General features: G+C 34.3%; 1 protein-coding gene across 2 annotated transcripts; it reads right to left on the bottom strand.

The window, feature by feature from the left end:
• Positions 1-3,215: 3,215 nt before the first annotated feature.
• Positions 3,216-18,958, bottom strand: LOC128241543 (uncharacterized). 2 transcript variants are annotated; one of them, XM_052958542.1, is made up of 4 exons: positions 18,841-18,958; positions 11,106-11,215; positions 5,218-5,308; positions 3,216-4,741 (listed from the first exon to the last, which is right to left on the bottom strand). In XM_052958542.1, the coding sequence occupies exons 1-4, from the start codon at positions 18,895-18,897 to the stop codon at positions 4,625-4,627; spliced, it is 375 nt and encodes a 124-aa protein (XP_052814502.1). In that variant the 5' UTR covers positions 18,898-18,958; the 3' UTR covers positions 3,216-4,624. The 2 variants fall into 2 exon arrangements, with proteins under 2 accessions (XP_052814502.1, XP_052814501.1); XM_052958541.1 differs by lacking the exon at positions 18,841-18,958 and adding an exon at positions 14,645-14,765 and having other exon boundaries at positions 3,217-4,741.
• Between the last annotated feature and the right edge of the window lie 1,235 nt (positions 18,959-20,193).

Raw genomic sequence — 20,193 nt, 5'->3', positions numbered from 1 at the left:
GATTGATTTCAAATGTGCCTGAGTTTAAAACGCATACATTGGTCAAACTTCAATTTCATTTAAAGAAATGGCAGAAGCTATCAAATTTTACATTTATTTATGTTAATTAGCAGGCAGTTAATATTGATCTTAATCAAGTGAAGCGGTAGATATAAGCAGCGGCTTGTGTGTGTATGTGTAAGTTTGTGCTTTTTGCTAAAAGCGTTTAGGTTTTTTCGTGCCCATTGGCTACATTATTGCTTGACTCCGCCGTGACACCATCACGATTTAAAGCATTTTTGAGTGCCATATCTAACATGAGGCTAATATGACGGCAATGCCCAGTCACATTTACAGATATAAAGGAACCAAACTGTTCTTTTCGAAGGAACCTCTTGGTTATGTAACGTACCCGGTGTCTCAGTACTGTATAGCTCACTATGCACTGGCATAATATTGACGGTTAAATTGACAGAGGGCCGCTAAATCTATCCCTTCTACATTTATCTAACATGTTATTTATAGCTCACTATACACTGGTATAATATTGAAGGTCAAATTGACAGAGGGCCGCTTAATCTATCACTTCTACATGTATCTAACATGTTATTTATAGCTCACTATGCACTGGCATAATATTGACGGTCAAATTGACAGAGGGCCGCTTAATCTATCACTTCTACATGTATCTAACATGCTATTTATAGCTCACTATGCACTGGTATAATATTGAAGGATAAATGCACAGAGGGCCGCTAAATCTATCACTTCTACATGTATCTAACATGCTATTTATAGCTCACTATGCACTGGTATAATATTGAAGGTTAGACAGACAGAGGGCCGCTAAATCTATCACTTCTACATTTATCTAACGTGTTATGTATAGCTAACTCTGCACTGGTATAATATGGACGGTTAAATTGACAGAGGGTCGCTATATCTATCACTTCTACATTTATCTAACTCTGCACTGGTATAATATGGACGGTTAAATTGACAGAGGGTCGCTATATCTATCACTTCTACATTTATCTAACTCTGCACTGGTATAATATGGACGGTTAAATTGACAGAGGGTCGCTATATCTATCACTTCTACATTTATCTAACTCTGCACTGGTATAATATGGACGGTTAAATTGACAGAGGGCCGCTATATCTATCACTTCTACATTTATCTAACTCTGCACTGGTATAATATTGAAGGTCAGACAGACAGAGGGCCGCTATATCTATCACTTCTACATTTATCTAACTCTGCACTGGTATAATAGTGAAGGATAGACAGACAGAGGGCCGCTATATCTATCACTTCTACATTTATCTAACTCTGCAATGGTATTATATTGAAGGTTAGACAGACAGAGGGCCGCTATATCTATCCCTTCTACATTTATCTAACTCTGCACTGGTATTATATTGAAGGTTAGACAGACAGAGGGCCGCTATATCTATCCCTTCTACATTTATCTAACTCTGCACTGGTATAATATTGAAGGTTAGACAGACAGAGGGCCGCTATATCTATCCCTTCTACATGTATCTAACATGCTATTTATAGCTCACTATGCACTGGTATAATATTGAAGGATAGACAGACAGAGGGCCGCTAAATCTATCACTTCTACATTTATCTAACTCTGCACTGGTATAATATTGAAGGTTAGACAGACAGAGGGCCGCTAAATTAATAACTTCTTTATGTATCTAACATTTTTTTGATCGGTCACTACGCACTGTTATTATATTGACGGTTAGAATGACAATGGGCCGCTAAATTACTCACTTCTTTATGTATCTAACATGTTTTATCGGTCACTTTGCCCTGGTATATTATTGACAGACTGACAGAGGGCCTCGTTTGATGCCAACTAACGGTTAACAACACTTTAAAGCCCGGAATAAATGATTTGATAAGAATTAATAGTAGTGCAATGAGTTTTAAGGAAATAAAATAGTGATTATTTTCAATAATGTGTGACGCCATTTCAAGATTGTCGTCCTCTGCGGTTTATTCCGCGCATGAATCGTCAATGCGGTCGCTAGTTCCATATTTGTATATGCAATATTAGCTAATTAAGTGATATTGTTGTTTGTGAAACCAGCAGTGTATTACCCTGTAAATGTTTTCGATTTAGATTATAAGAGACACTTAAGTAAATTACCACTCAACGGCTCGGCACCAACGAGTATCTTTATGAAAATACGGAGAGTTGTCTTTCAAATTCACGCGTTTTTTTAATGACAGCTCCTTCTTCGAGTTTATGCTTACCAACTATTCATTGAAATCTCGAAAGCTGCGATTGGCAGTATGAAGCAGCTTAATAGTTATAAAAATACCTTATCGTAAGCCCCAGTGTCGATTTACGAATCTTCATGCCTTTCAGTACATTAATATTCGTCCAGTTGAAGTGAAGGCATAAGTCGTGGAGGTGTATCTTAGCCTAAGTCAACCCTCACTGATTTCATTCAGCATTCAATTTGTTTATGAACCACCTATGCCATTGGAAACTTTCATATATGAGTTTGCCTACTTTTCAATGCTTATTTTCAAGAGATTAAGAGTATATCATTGATGTTTTTGTTAAGTATATGAATGCTATTCTACAACTTTTTTGTAAGTTTCTGCATCTGTGAACGAATATGGGTCATATACTACCCTACCAGATCATGCGAGAAGTTATAAGACCTATTTCCGAAGTGCAAAGTGATTTGAGATTAGAATTTCTAGCATGGTTAAATTTTTGGATCTGAGGTTGGAGAATATATATATGTTTGAGTGTGTGTGTGTTCACGGTTTTAATTGAATACATACAATTAATATATCTTTACTCTCACAGTGTTACTGTGAGACCATTTTCTATACATTCTCATTCATCAGAGGTTTGGTATTGATAAATCTTACTTCTAATTCAATTGCTGCAAAATCGATTAAAAAACTATAAATAGATCTTTTTCCTGATAGCATCGTCGACCAATCAAAACGCTCGTTATATTAAGCATACCTAACCATCGATAGGAATAGAACGTGCTATGGTAAATATACTTCCAAGGATCGCTCGAGAGAAAACGACCAAGATGCTCCGATTGTGCAACCATTGACAAACCAGTTAGTGATATATTTTAACCATTGCCAAACCAGTTAGTGATATATTTTAACCATTGACAAACCAGTTAGTGATATATTTTAACCATTGACAAACCAGTAAGTGATATATTTTAACCATTGACAAACCAGTTAATGATATATTTTATTAAGTTGGTCATCTGAAATGAGTATTTCCGCACGTCAAATCTCCAAAACTGAGTTCAAACAAATGAGCACTCCTTATATTACAATACAATAAAATGATAATTATCTTGGACAATTTAGCCGGGCATCTTGTATTCGATCCCAGTATACAGCACCAAATCGTTCTATGGAAGAGTATTTTGAAAAAAATAGTGGCTTTATAATTGTTTACATGTATTTTACTTTCTGACTTGAACATCTGGCATTCTGACTTGAACAATTTGCTTACTGACTTGTACATATTGCATTTTGACTTCAACACCTTGCTTCCTGACTTGTACCACTTTTTTCTGTCTTGTACATATTGCATTTTGACTTGAACATCTTGCTTTCTGACTTTAACATCTTTCTATTTGATGTGTACATCTTGCTTTAGTGCTTTCTAAATTCCTTTTTGAGCAACATATGAATTATATTGCCATGCAATTCTTATCCATGACCTTGCTACGAACGTTCATGGAACTAGTTCAATAACAGTGATTGCGTTCACATAGTATCATAAATTAACCGCTTCTCGTCAATTCTTTATGGCACACAGAGAAAGCACCGCACCACAAGATCACTGTTTTTTATGGCACACAGAGAAAGCACCGCACCACAAGATCACTGTTTTTTATGGCACACAGAGAAAGCACCGCACCACAAGATCACTGTAACTTTGCACATACAATTTATGTTCTTAATTCAACATGTTATCATGTCAACATATAGCAATGCATAACGGTGTTGAGCCAACGTTATATTTTATACACAGATGTGTGTTAGGTCAACTGTTTACCTAGGACATAACACCACAATCAAACACTTCTTCGAGGTCGATATTGACCATGCAATATCGCATCGGCGTCGGTGTCGATCATGAAACATTTCGATTTTCAACATGAAACATCATCTCGTTGCTAACTATAACAAAGTCTTGGGGAAAGACAGTGTCTGTCTTTTATAATGTATGTTTGTCGATAAGTGCGTATCTCATTATTAGCTGAGAACAAATCATACGTACACATTTTGAACCGCTTAAAGGCGCCAAGAGAACATGACCTTCTTGTGGTTCGAAACACAGGGCCGCATGGCTCAGAAACACCTTTACACTGTCTGACGATAAGTATCTCATAATCAGCTGAGAACTCAAACGTATACATTCTGTACCGTCTAGATGCGCCATGAGAACATATTCCTGTTGTGGTTAAAACCACAGAAGCTCATGGTAAAGAGACAACCTTACGCTTTCTGACGAATCATAGGTTATAATCAGCTGTTGAGAATTATCATGTGTACATTTTGTACCATCTGGAGGTGCCAAGAAAACACATCCTTGTTGTTTTCCCAAACCCGGGATCAATGTGTTAACTATTGACATACAATATCTGTTGGTCCTTTGCAAATTGGCTGATTATGATAAATTTTATTTCCATTCAAATCTGGTGAGCCGCGTTTGTCTTTGCCCGAAGTCATCAAAACTTTCTCCTGAAAATATACGTTACTTATTTTCAACAATTGTTTAACGTGTACATACATAGTCATTGGTAAATAAATATGTGTTTTATCTTGTTTGTGTATTTGAACTGTGGTTTTTTAAACATGACAACTAACATTAATTCCGTCAACTGTGTGCAATATTGTACGTGTTCACATTAAAAACATTATTTAATTCGAAAGGTGTAATCCTTGATTGTATCACTGAATAATAGATAAACAAACATGTACGTACATTAGTAATATAAACAAATGAACGAATCGTTGTCTATAAAGTTTCTGTAGAAAGAGGGAACAGCTTTTTTCAGCCGTTCGGCTTTTAAAACTAATTTGACACTAGCGCATCATACTTTTGTGTCATTTCCGCAACAAATGGTGACGTTACACACTGGTATGCGCTGCTTTATTGTAAAAAAAGTGTTTTATCTTTTGACAAGTGCCGAACAATTGCAGTTAACTTTACTAACCGTCATCTGCATACACACGAACACCAACAGTAAAATAGAGACACTCGCAGATACTGCCATCCAGACATCCTCACAGATTTCTTCATCAACTCTGAAACATACGTTTAACTAAACTATCAGATAGTCTTTCAAACAACAGCTTGGCGATGTATTAACAAACGTACTTTATTGACTGTTATAATTGAAGTTCAGTTAAGAGAATTGCGACAGTATATACACAAATTCATGTCACAGAGTATACACAAACATTTGCAACATTATATACACCAACATTTGCGAAGGTATATACTCACACCAATATTTGCCACAGTATATTCACCAACATTTACGGCGGTATATGCACAAATATTTGAAACTATATATACATAAATATGTGTGACTGTTTATGCACATATATGTGCATCAGTATATACACCAACATTTGCCACAGTATATACACCAACATTTGCCACAGTGTATACACTAACATTTGCCACAGTATATACACTAACATTTGCCACAGTATACGCACCAACATTTGCGACGGTATATACACCAACATGTGCGACAGTATATACACCAACATTTGCGACGGTATATACACCAACATTTGCCACAGTATATACACTAACATTTGCCACAGTATATACACTAACATTTGCGACGGTATATACACCAACATGTGCGACAGTATATACACCAACATTTGCGACGGTATATACACCAACATTTGCGACGGTATACACACCAACATTTGCGACGGTAAATACACCAACATTTGCGACGGTATACACACCAACATTTGCGACGGTATATACACCAACATTTGCGACGATATACACACCAACATTTGCGATAGTATATACACCAACATGCGCGACAGTATATACACCAACATTTGCGACGGTATATACACCAACATTTGCGACAATATACACACCAACATTTGCGACGGTATATACACCAACATTTGCGACGGTATATACACCAATATTTGCGACGGCATATACGTCAACATTTACGACGGTATACACACCAACATTTGCGACAACACAGCAATATTTACGACGGTATACACACCAACATTTGCGACGGTATATACACCAATATTTGCGACGGTATATACACCAAAATTTGCGACGCTATATACACCAATATTTACACCTCAACGTCCGTTCCTTAAATGAACTGCCTTTCGGCAATTGCGTTCATCAATCGATGAACGCAACATCTTCGGATATGTTCGGATCGTAATTCATTGCATAACAATATACATGAAAGCTATTGATCTTGTTATTGGTTGTATTGTGTCTGCAGGTCCCGTAAAATATAGATCAACATTTTTAAAAGTGTAAGTTTATTATATTTTAAATATATTGGTACCAGAAGTGTTTTAATTTTAGGTTTTAAAGTGATTTCAAGTGGTTGATCTTTTCCCGCGTTATTGTGACGTCATTTGAAAAAAATGTTTCCGGTTATAGTCGGGTCGTTCTATTTACAGAATGGGTAAGAACGGATTACTGAAAGGTTTTCTGAAATGAAATGAAGTATTTTTTTAACAATTCTTGAATGAAATAATGAACTATTGGTGTAAATATAAGGAATGAATTGCGGGGTTGATGTCATTATCGGTGATATGAACGCAATCGGGTTGGTCAAAGTACGCGTGGAGTCCTTCGGACTCCACACACATTGACCAACCCAATTGCGTTCATACCCCGATAATGACATCAACCCCGCAATTCATTCCTTAAATATTTGCGACGGTATATACACCAATATTTGCGACGGTATTATTAGTTTCACTGTTAGAAGCTCGGGGGGGGGGGGTATGTGATATACACCCCCAGTGGTTTCATACCATGCGAGAGCTAGTTCCAGCTAGTAACAGTGTAACGAATATATCTCACCGAGTACTTTTAATAATAAGATTAAATTAAGATAAGATTTGTTATGAAAATATTCAGTGACGCTTAAATATTGTTTCAAAGTTTAAGAAATACAAAAAGTTTATGTAATCAAGTTTGTTTGGAACAAATACTATAACAATATAAATATAGTAATAAAAATGTTTAACAGCATATATATTTTCTCAGTAAGGTAACATTAAATTAAAACTGTACAAGAAAGCTATATCACAGTCAATAAATGTATTAAGAAAAACAACAACAGTTTAAAAATTTACTGTTCATAACACTTAATTTTTAACAATTTCTTGAAGGTAGCTCCTCAGCACATTTGCAGATTTCTTGTTGCGTCGAAGCGTCTCTTCTGAATTTAGTTTTAACCTTTTTTCGACAGATTCGTCACTTGTTGTGCTTGTAAACCGTTTTTAGTCGCCATATTGTAACCAATGACTCATGTAAACAATCGGTTACACTCAACAGATTGCTTGAATAAAATGGATATTCAATAACGTACATGAGTTAGCTTCCCTGCAGTGGGGGGGGGGGGGGGGGTATGGATTAAACACGCCGTGCACTACACCGCTCTAGGCCAATCGGATAGCCTCATTCATGTAGGAGGTGAGATATATACATTTACATTTACGACGGTATATACACCAACATTTACGACGGTATATACATCAACATTTGCGATGGTATATACACCAACATTTGCGACGGTATACACACCAACATTTCCGACGGTATATACACCATTATTTGCGACGGTATACACTCCAACATTTGCGACGGTATACACTCCAACATTTACGAAGGTCACAAACATTTGCGACGGTATATACACCAACATTTGCGACGGTATATCCACAAACATTTACGACGGTATATACACCAACATATGCGACGGCATATACACCAACATTTGCGACAGTGTATACTCCAACATTTGCGACAGAATATATACACCAACATTTTCGACAGTATATACACCAGCAATTAATTTTAAATACAAGGTAAAGTGTAACACTTGCAACAACTTAAAGAATTGAGAACAATTAAAATGCATTTTCATTTTCCCCACAAATTACGATATAACACGCATAAGGTAATGTAAAACTCCTTTTTCAATGGGAGATCATTTAGATCACTCACAAAGAAAGCTGATGAACAAACTGAAAACACAAAGCAAAGTTAATCATCAAAGGACAGAGTAGAGAAATATAGGAAAAACATAAAAATGATCCAAGTAAGAAGGAAAAGCTTTACAAATAAAAGAAATACAATATAGAGAAAACAAAGTTTATCAACAGAAGATGAAACAGATGATTCCATCAATGCTGCAGGTAAAGAGAAGAACAGATCAAGAATGAGAAAACTGAGAAAAAAGAAGACTCACCAAAAAAGAAGACAAAACTCATCGAAGATTGAACAGCCCAAAAAATCAAAGAAGTTTTTATTATTTTCAAAGGCACGGACATTGGATAGGACTCGTAAACGAGTACTCGAGCATCAACATGTTTCCCACGGGAATCAGAAAAATTGTTTCAGGCTGTAACTTAAATCATTAAAAAGGCAACACTTTAGTAGGGGTAGGGGAAGTAGGGAAGCCAAGAAAAGCCACAGCATGGATCAAGAGAAAATTAGACATGAAACTGAGATTCTTAGAGGTCAAACCGGGAGTGTACAAGTGGCCAGGCCGGGATGACATCACTTAGCAATCAGAAGGCGATGTTGTCCAGGGACTTAGTCATCCAGAGCTGTTGCCTGGCAGGGACCTCAGAATGAGATTTAATATGAATCAAATATTGATTAACAAACTGTTTCCGTTTTAATGATGGTTCAAAAATATGTTGACATGTATTGTACACGTGTCTGTCATGACTTTAACATTGAAAAAGTTGTCGGTGAAGCATAAACTAACAGACTATCATGTGAGTAAATCAGATCTGTTGACTATTTGTTAATTATAGATCAGCTACAGTTTAAAAGTTAGTGTACTGTTTATATATCACTTGTTGTGGTATATTATCAAACAGTTAAAGCAAATGTATTGATCTTCTAAACAGCAACAGATGTGTTATACAGTTAATCAAGATGTGCTAAAGTGTTGCAAGTGTAACATTTCGCATCTGGTTTAAGCCTAAAACAATACCATGTTCAAGCTAAATCCTTTCAAATTTATATACATACATATCTAAGGAAATTATTGCTGAACTATTGAAATTTGTTGTTTTTTAACTTTAAATTGTTTGTAGAATAATTAAATCTTGAGTCTCAAGATAATTCCTTGTTAGTTTAAGCTATCATCAATAAATAAAGTATGAACTTTCATTAAGGAAAGAACACCTACACCTTTTTGGATAGCAAATTTGTAACTTATAATGTCGTGATGCTAAAACCGAAGTTTGTTTTTACCATTAAGGTCTCAATATTATATTGCAAGAACTGTTTTAGGCTTTAAAGTCTTAAATAAAAACTAAAAAAAACTTTTCAAGGTGTTTATTGAAAAAATCCTTTCTATTTATACAGAAAAAAATGCATGATTGGAAAAATGTTGGAGATATCTAGCTTCATTCTGTAAATACTGATTCATATTAATCTTTAACTTTTTAACAATTATTATATCAAAAATAGGTCAGATATTGATGTTAAAGACTTGTTTCATGTTTCTAAAAATATTACTTTATTGTAAAAAGAAAGAATACTAATAATAAACATGTTGATATCATAATCTATGATGAACTGTGTATTCGACCCTTTTATTTTCATGAACTGTGAAGTCTTGACATGTTATGACAATTAAAAAGGAATGGCATTGACTGCATTTGAAATTTGACATATCCAACATGTTGAAGCCTCATTATTTTTTAAATCACCCTTAAATTGTTAAATATTGATATTAAAAGCCACGTTCACAGACTAGGTGCCAAACATAAACTAATGTTAAAAATTACAAAGGCTTATTTTATGGACACACAATATGTTTTTAACATGAAGCGAGAACATACTTTTAGGAGATCGATAATACATCACTTTACATGATTAAAATAATAGCGCAACAAGTATGTGGCTGTCTCATCTGTGTTGCCCCGTTCAAAATAGCGCATATTTATTTCCCAATTTAAATCATTTCTGATTCTGGGTACAGATAAATATACCGACGCTATTTTCAAACTTACTAGAGTTTACGTGTTAGATTATAAATATCTTCCATGGCCGAGAGTGTAAGATAGGTTCATTCCGACCCGAGCGTAGGGTGTTTTGCGGAAACGAGGTTTACCGAGTTTCCGCAAAACACCCTGCGCGAGGGTCGGGATGAATATATCTTACACGAGCGGCTATGGTAGATGCTTTTTCTCCCACCTCAGTTAAACAAAATGAAGTAAAAATGTATTTTTTGCTGGAACTCTTTCGTGCTTAGTGAAAATAATTGCGTATGGATATGCAATAGCACGTGGTTGTCATGGATATGCGCGCAGTGATTCGTGTTATGTGAACAGTCAATTCGATCTTTAAATAGTTCGGAGAAGAGTGACGCATTATTTCTTGAAATGCGCGTGGAAACTATTTTATAGTGACATTTGAAGCGAGAAATAATAAATTAGCGTTCTAAATATTGCCACAAGACAAGGTTTGTATGATGCTACAGACGACAGTCTTCAACAAGGGAGGTAATTATAATGTGACGACCGTTAAAAAGGAGTACCATACGGGCATTTTATCTTCGCCCGTCGGCAAGATAAGAATATCTAGCATGGTTAAATTATTGGATCTACTTATCTGAGGTGGGAGAAACCCCCAGTAAATTTCGATTTTGAAAAAATGCGTAAAAACTTCGAAAAAAGCATGTGTCGTAAGCGATGTGATACAATTGTAAAATTCAATAAGTTGTTCACAACGATGTCAATTGTATTTACGTTTTGGACAATTTTCCTTTTCTCTTGCAATTTTATCATTTGGTGTAAAGTCTCTTTAAATATTTATTCAAACAAAACCACAAACCTCAAGCTACAGTTGAAGACGATAATGCTACTGCCAACTAGAAGGCTACTCATCAAAACAAGAAGGAATACGATGTTTATGCTGCCTTTCCTCCGCCAATCCCTTATCCACTACAAAAAAGAACAAATGTATTTTGGTGCATATAAAAATATATATTTGACTGCAATACCGAGCCCCTGTACTTTTGATTGTAATTATATACATTATTTAATTGTTTGATCACTTGTTTGCAATATATTTTAAGAGGAACACCAAGAAGAATAAACCCGTTTTGTGATGTTTTATCCGCACACATATAATGGTAATATTATTGCTGGATCACCCGGCATCGATCTTGCAGTTATTAAGAGCAATAATTGAAACAATTTAAAGAGGCGATTGCAAAACACAATTAGTGATGTTGTAACAATGAGGTTAGGCGTCCAAAATACAACGAAATCATGAATGAGTCAATAGAAAAAGAAAAAAACAACAGGTTTGTTGTTCATCAAATATGAAATCATTCCTTAACTTAAGTCGATTTATTGTTCAAAATAAACAGATAAGTATATGCGTGTTTTATAAAGCATGTAATAAAAAAGAAACGAAAATGAAGTATATCGGGTGTTATTAAGTTATTTTATCCAGTGACCAGTGACTTAGGGAAATGACATAAATAAGGAAATGACAAAATGTTTTATGTTTACCGACCCAGACCCATGAAAAAACCCTAGGTATACACCCCATTTAGGTCTCATTAAAACACGAAGGCAGTTTATGATTGCTGACTATATTCCACCAGTCTAAACTTCTCTACAGCCTTAAATTGATATATGTTAAATTAACCGAACTTTATGTAATCGAAAACGAACTTATTGATCATTTGATAATCCATTTAATGTATAACTTTAACTTTATTGATAGGCATTCGCTTTTTATTAGTAGTGCAAATATTTACAGTCGGTTTAATCATTGAGCCGGTGTTTATGAATAAAAAATACCTCATCTTTATGTTTGACTGACAGTGATAATTTTATCAGTGATAAGTCGAATCACCATGATTAGTTCGACTTTATTTTATCCAGGATCAAATTAGCTCGATAGGGTCAATTTAGCGATAGAAGAAACTGCAAACATGTCAGTTTCATTTCAATTTATCACAATACTGAAAGCCATTGCACTTTGAATTTAAAACAGTTCAATTATCTGTTTACAAAACCAGCGAAGATAAAACAAATTTATTTCCGTGCCAATTGGCTGCATTACGCCTAAAAAAGAGTATGTTTCGGGTAACCCGACCCTACCTATAAAAATGCGCCGACCCTAACTATTTTTTTTCCGTTTCTGAGCAAAACAAATATTCGTTAGCGAATAGAGAGTTACGAAGGGCGGATAAATGCAGATTTTAATCCGAAATATTGTTTATATGATAAAACAAAGTCAGGCAATAACAGTAATGTAGGAAAGACTGCCATGTGCAAGAAAACACTCTGAACTTACGACAGATTTTGAAAAAAAAAAATCCCTACCTAGAAATTTTGGGAAGGTTACCCTAAACAAACAATTATTATTTTTGGCCTTATTGCAATTCCCTGTCACAAATGCACAGATAATGAAACCGAGTTGCTCTTTTCGAAGGTACCGTGCCGATACACGGGATATAACGTTTCTTTGTTAAACCAGTTCAGAGTACCTGTACTCTAAATTTCCCGATACTCCCGTCTGATTGCATCCCTGACAAGGTAGCGTCTGTTAATCTCACATTATTTGCACTTCACGTTTTGAGTCCGGTCTTTTCGATCGATGTGGCAGGACAATATTTTTATATTTAATTCATGGCCATGCTTTGATCCTGTTTGATCAATTCTCAACTCCGTAAAACATCTCCTCGATTATAACTTAAACAAATAAAGGCGTTTAAGTTTCGATACCCGTGTTGGGCAGTATACAGCAGGTTCTACATTTAGTTATAAAATAATAACTTAAAGATTCACTCTTACTCTTACTTACTAGGTAGGACAATATTTGTATATATAAATATATAATTTCAGGCCATTAATTGATTGTGTTTGTTCAGCTCTCAAATCCGACAAGTAGAAGGTCAAGTATCATAATAATCAGGTCTAGCAGGAGTCTCTGTTTATGACATATGTGATAGTATCGACAACGACTGCTGATTGAGTTTAGAATAGTTTTTAATGTACCATGGAGAAATACCTTGACCGATACAAACTATGATGGTTTTATGGTCCAAAAAAAAACTCGCAACATATATTGCAATAGGACGAGGGCAAAGTTTAAAAGTTTCATTGTAGTAAAATATCCCCCTCCACAGTATACAGCGGGTTTATACATGTAGTTATTAAATAATAACTTAAAGATGCACTCTTACTCCCGAATAAGATGCAGCATAATTGGTAGAATTGTTTTAATTTCCGAAATGGATGAATAAATAGCGAAAACAATTATTGATGGTTCTTATGAAATATACCATGTTAAATTTGAAAGAAAGGTGCAGAAAACGCGGTATTTCTGCCTTATGAGACGATCATTGATCATTAAAACAAATTATACCAAACTTAATTAAGATAATATGTTTGCGTTACCAGCATTTAATTATCCGCTATTTTTTTCAGTTATTATTATTTTCCATAGATGCATTATTTGTTACTATTGTTTTTGAGGGTCATTGGGCCAAATGTCAAGACCACAGTGACCTTAAAGGTTTATCACTCAATAGATCACAGTGACCTTAAAGGTTTATCACTCAAAATTAATGTTTGTTATACATGCATATGCATTGATATCAAATACGAGTATCACTTTAAAGTAATCCTCAGTGTCGATTTACGAATCTTTATATCTTTCAGTACATTGTTATGCGTCCAGTAGTCATAAAGCCATACCTCTGGGGTGTATCTTATTCTTCCTTAGTTAACCCTCAGTGATTCTATTTAGCGATCTATTTATATGGATTACAAAGGACATCGGAAACTATATGATTTGGTCTATTTTTCAACATTTTATACGTTATTAAGACTATTTACTTGATTTTTTAAGGATTGTTTCAATCATGCCTTTGCTACGATTTTTCTTTTTTTTTGTATTTTTCTGCACCCATGAACGACCTTTAATTGTATATGTTATTTATTTCATACATCCGAATAATACGTTGGATCGTCTGTAACGTTATAACACAAACACATATTCATATTTTCGAAAGAAATTTCTGTACTAATGCCAAAAGGCAACTAAGCAGATCTCTGATAACGTATTCAATATGTTTTACTCTTATTAGTATAATACCTGCAAACTAATTTAGATCAAAATAGTTTATAACGTGTTTGCCTTCCCCACCACTTTTGTATTTGCTTCTTTAATTTTAAACTCTTGAACAAAACCATACCACAAAACCTTAATACAAAACATAAGTTTTAAAATGTTCCTGATTTTGACCTTCTTCGCCGACTTTTGTATAATTTTAGGAAAGCCATTTATCGAAATTATATAAAAAATAACATCATTACAGTTAAAATAAGATCTATCAAATTAAAGCTTACCATTAAGACAGTGATACATGTACATACACTTAGTATCCAATATAAATAAAACCACATATTATAACACTAACATCAGGGAACAGGTAAATCATGTCTTTTGTCATGGCCTACAAATTTTAAGTAAGCGGGTCGATAACCTTTATTCAAATACGGATCGTATTTCAATACATCATTCATGTTTACTAACCTACCAGATCATGCGAGAAGTTATATATACATATGTCTGCTAGATCGTCAGATTTAAACGTTCACTGTATTATTTTAAAATATACAATTTATATACATGTATATACTTTCATAGTTTTGTTGTTTTTTAGATAGACCTTTTACGATATTGTTCAGACAAAGCCTGCATCTCGCACTGTATATATATATATATATATATATATATAAACATATGAAAAAAAATACATATATCGTTATTACTGGCAGAATCCAAGCATGTTTAAGATTATAGGACTGTTACAAAGTAAAAATAAGAATGTATTAAACAATCTGTCTTGTTATATAAATTGTGCGATTAAAATTAGAAATAACTTAAACAATACCTAAAGTAAAATACGGTTTCTGTTTTATGTTTATTTATACATATGCTATAAAAATATAGTAACATAATAATAAATGGTTTTCTAAACTTTTTATAACTACCCTCCACATTGTTTTCTTTGTATTATTCTATGGTTTGTTTTATTTTTTGAATGTATTATTTGTATGTATATGTGTTTGTTTGTGTGTGTATGTACATTTCTGTGATTGTTTGTATGATGAGAGATAATGAAGTCTAAATCAAAATAAACTTTTGTTCTGTTCTGTTCTGTATAGTTATAAAGCGACAAATCAACCATATGATTGAAACCAAATATGCTAGAGTTTAAAACCCGTATAGTGATTTAAATTATATTTCGTCCTAAAATAAAGGAAGTATTTTTAATGTTTCAACGTACTTTTATTGATATCAAATCAGCAGTAAGTCGTTATTGATTTTAAGCAAGTGAAGTGATAAACATAAACAGTGGTTTGCCAAGTTAGTAGGTAATTTACACAATCGCGCGAATTTGGGCTATCGGATATTCTTATTACATGTATTAATCATTAATTACACTTGTAAATAGCGTACATGCAAACTAATTAAAACCAATAAAACAATGAAACTTTTTTTACCTTCCCCACCCACTTTTGAATTTGCCTCTTTACTCTTAATCATGTTGTAACGGATGTATGGTTTACTCTTGAAAAAAACTATACCACAAAAACTAAGTACTTAAATGAAATTTTGAAACGTTCCAGATTTTGACCTTCTCCAACTACTTTTGTATTAGGGAAAGCCGTTCACCGAATTTACATAAGATTTAACATCATTAGAGTTTATAAAACAAGTATTGCATTTAAGCTTACCATTAAGACAGTGATACATGTACATACACTTAGTATCCAATATAAATAAAACCACATATTATAACACTAACATCAGGGAACAAGTAAATCATGTCTTTTGTCATGGCCTACCAAGTTTAAGTAAGCGGGTCGATAACCTTTTTTGAAATACGATTGTATTTCAATACATTATTCATGTTTACTACCCTATCAGATCATGCGAAAAGTTATAAATAAATATGGATGCTAGATCTTTAGATTTAAAACGTTTTCTGTATTAATTTTTAAACATACAATTTATAAATATATAATATCATTGTATTGCTGTTTGTTAGATAGAAATTACGATATTGATCGGACAAAGCCTGAATATCGCACTGATTTAAGTTATAGAGCGACTGATTAACCAAATGTTTGATACCAAATCCGCCAGAGTTTTAATGAAGCGATCTAAATTGTATTTTTTCCAAAATGATGGCAGTATTTCTCAAAGTCTCAACGTACATTTATTGATGCAAATCAGCAGTAAGCCGTTATTGGTTTTAATCAAGTGAAGTGGTAGACATAAATAGTGGCTGGCCCAGTTAGAAGTTAATTTACACCATCGCGTGAGTTTAGGCTATCGGGCATACTTATTACCTTGTGAATAACGTACATGCTACTAATTGAAACAAATAAAAATGAAACGTGCTTTGCCTTAAACACCCAATTTTGTTTTTGCGTCTTTACTCTTAAAGATGTTGCAACGGTTGAATGGTTTACTCTTAAAGATGTTGCGACGGTTGAATGGTTTACTCTTAAAGATGTTGCGACGGTTGAATGGTTCACTCTTAAAGATGTTGCGACGGTTGAATGGTTTACTCTTAAAGATGTTGCAACGGTTAAATGGTTTACTCTTAAAGATGTTGCGACGGTTGAATGGTTTACTCTTAAAGATGTTGCGACGGTTGAATGGTTTACTCTTAAAGATGTTGCGACGGTTGAATGGTTCACTCTTAAAGATGTTGCGACGGTTGAATGGTTCACTCTTAAAGATGTTGCGACGGTTGAATGGTTTACTCTTAAAGATGTTGCGACGGTTAAATGGTTTACTCTTAAAGATGTTGCGACGGTTGAATGGTTTACTCTTAAAGATGTTGCGACGGTTAAATGGTTTACTCTTAAAGATGTTGCGACGGTTGAATGGTTCACTCTTAAAGATGTTGCGACGGTTGAATGGTTTACTCTTAAAGATGTTGCGACGGTTAAATGGTTTACTCTTAAAGATGTGCAGCGGTTAAATGGTTTACTCTTAAAGATGTTGCGACGGTTGATGCGACGGTTGAATGGTTTACTCTTAAAGATGTTGCGACGGTTGAATGGTTTACTCTTAAAGATGTTGCGACGGTTGAATGGTTTACTCTTAAAGATGTTGCAACGGTTGAATGGTTTACTCTTAAAGATGTTGCGACGGTTAAATGGTTTACTCTTAAAGATGTTGCGACGGTTAAATGGTTTGCTCTTAAAGATGTTGCAACGGTTAAATGGTTTACTCTTAAAGATGTTGCAGCGGTTGAATGGTTTACTCTTAAAGATGTTGCAACGGTTAAATGGTTTACTCTTAAAGATGTTGCGACGGTTAAATGGTTTACTCTTAAAGATGTTGCAGCGGTTAAATGGTTTACTCTTAAAGATGTTGCAGCGGTTGAATGGTTTACTCTTAAAGATGTTGCAACGGTTAAATGGTTTACTCTTAAAGATGTTGCGACGGTTAAATGGTTTACTCTTAAAGATGTTGCAGCGGTTGAATGGTTTACTCTTAAAGATGTTGCAGCGGTTGAATGGTTTACTCTTAAAGATGTTGCGACGGTTGAATGGTTTACTCTTAAAGATGTTGCAGCGGTTGAATGGTTTACTCTTAAAGATGTTGCGACGGTTAAATGGTTTACTCTTAAAGATGTTGCGACGGTTAAATGGTTTACTCTTAAAGATGTTGCGACGGTTAAATGGTTTACTCTTAAAGATGTTGCGACGGTTAAATGGTTTACTCTTAAAGATGTTGCGACGGTTGAATGGTTTACTCTTAAAGATGTTGCAGCGGTTAAATGGTTTACTCTTAAAGATGTTGCGACGGTTAAATGGTTTACTCTTAAAGATGTTGCAGCGGTTGAATGGTTTACCCTTAAAGATGTTGCAGCGGTTGAATGGTTTACCCTTAAAGATGTTGCAACGGTTAAATGGTTTACCCTTAAAGATGTTGCAGCGGTTGAATGGTTTACTCTTAAAGATGTTGCAGCGGTTGAATGGTTTACTCTTAAAGATGTTGCAGCGGTTGAATGGTTTACTCTTAAAGATGTTGCAGCGGTTGAATGGTTTACTCTTAAAGATGTTGCAGCGGTTGAATGGTTTACTCTTAAAGATGTTGCAACGGTTAAATGGTTTACTCTTAAAGATGTTGCAGCGGTTAAATTGTTTACTCTTAAAGATGTTGCAGCGGTTGAATGGTTTACTCTTAAAGATGTTGCAGCGGTTAAATGGTTTACTCTTAAAGATGTTGCAGCGGTTGAATGGTTTACTCTTAAAGATGTTGCAACGGTTAAATTGTTTACTCTTAAAGATGTTGCAGCGGTTGAATGGTTTACTCTTAAAGATGTTGCAGCGGTTGAATGGATTACTCTTGAACAAAAGAATACCTCAAAAACGAAATACTAAAATGAAGTTTTGAAACGTTCCAGATTTTGACCTTCTCTAACTACTTGTGTATGAAAGAAAGCCATTTACCGAATTTATATAAGATTTAACATCATTAAAGTTTATAAAACAACTATTAAATTAAAGCTTACCATTAAAACAGCGATGCATGTACATACACTTAGTATCCAATACTGATAAAACCACATATTATAACACTTAAACCAGGGAACAGGTAAATCATGTCATTTGTAATGGCCTACAAAGTTTAAGTATGTGGAACAATAATATTTTTTGAATACGAGACGTATTTCAATGGGTTACTCATTTACACTACCATTCCAGATCAATGGAGAAGAAATATGATCTGTCGCTGTTCTGAAATATATATATGGCCACTAGATCTTAAGTTTTACAATGTACACTGTTTAATTTAAGAAGAAGTATGATCTGTCGCTGTTCTGAAATATATATATGGCCGCTAGATCTTAAGTTTTACAATGTACACTGTTTAATTTAAGAAGAAGTATGATCTGTCGCTGTTCTAAAATATATATATGGCCGCTAGATCTTAAGTTTTACAATGTACACTGTTTAATTTAAATACATTATTCATATATCTTTACTTTAACAGTGTTGCTGTTTTAAGATAGACCGTTTACGATATTGATCTGATAAGACCTGCATCTCCCACTGTATTTGGTTATAAAGCGACCGATTAACCAATTGACTGATATAAAATCTTTCTGAGTTTAAAACCATCTAGTGGTCAACATTATATTTTGTCCAAAAAATATCAGTAGTTCTCAAAGTTTCCAAATACATTTAATTTTTTACATCAGCAATCAGCCGCTATTGATTTTAATCAAGTGATGCGGTTACTATACAGTGGATGGCCCAGTTAATTTACACAATCGCGCTAAGTATGGCCTTCGGACATACGTATTATCATGAAATCATCATTAACAAAACATGCCCAAAATGATGAATATTTCTTTATTTATAAATTTTATAACCAACTTTTTCTTTAAAAAAAATCATTAGCGCAACATTTCTCGACGATTTATGATAAATAGTTTACTGAAGTTTCCATAGCAACCACCAATTTCGTCGCGGCTTATTGGGAATGCATTCACAGTCTGTTAATACGGCCCAAATAATGAAACAATAATAAATGCTCTTTTGATTCTTTATATATGTTTCATAAACATTAAGTGTTATAAAATCAATTGAAATTATAAGCAAGTTGTTATGTTGATAGGTTAATGTAACCTTTATTTTAATACTGTACGTTGGAAAAAACGGCATGTGCGTGCCATCATATTTTGTATTCAAAATGCACAAAACATGGCCTCCATTGTAACGACCTATCTTACGCAATATAAGATATATAATATTATTATACCTCACTTCTATAGAACATATAGTAAAAACGCCAGGGCAATATTTTCGACTATCACCCGCACTATCACCCTCTGCCGCACTATCACCCTCTGCCGCACTGT

This window comes from Mya arenaria, chromosome 7 (genome assembly GCF_026914265.1).
Source record: "Mya arenaria isolate MELC-2E11 chromosome 7, ASM2691426v1".
Taxonomy (NCBI): Eukaryota; Metazoa; Mollusca; class Bivalvia; order Myida; family Myidae; genus Mya; species Mya arenaria.
The sequence above is the reverse complement of the archived record's forward strand: the minus strand, read 5'-3'. Positions and strand labels throughout refer to the sequence as shown.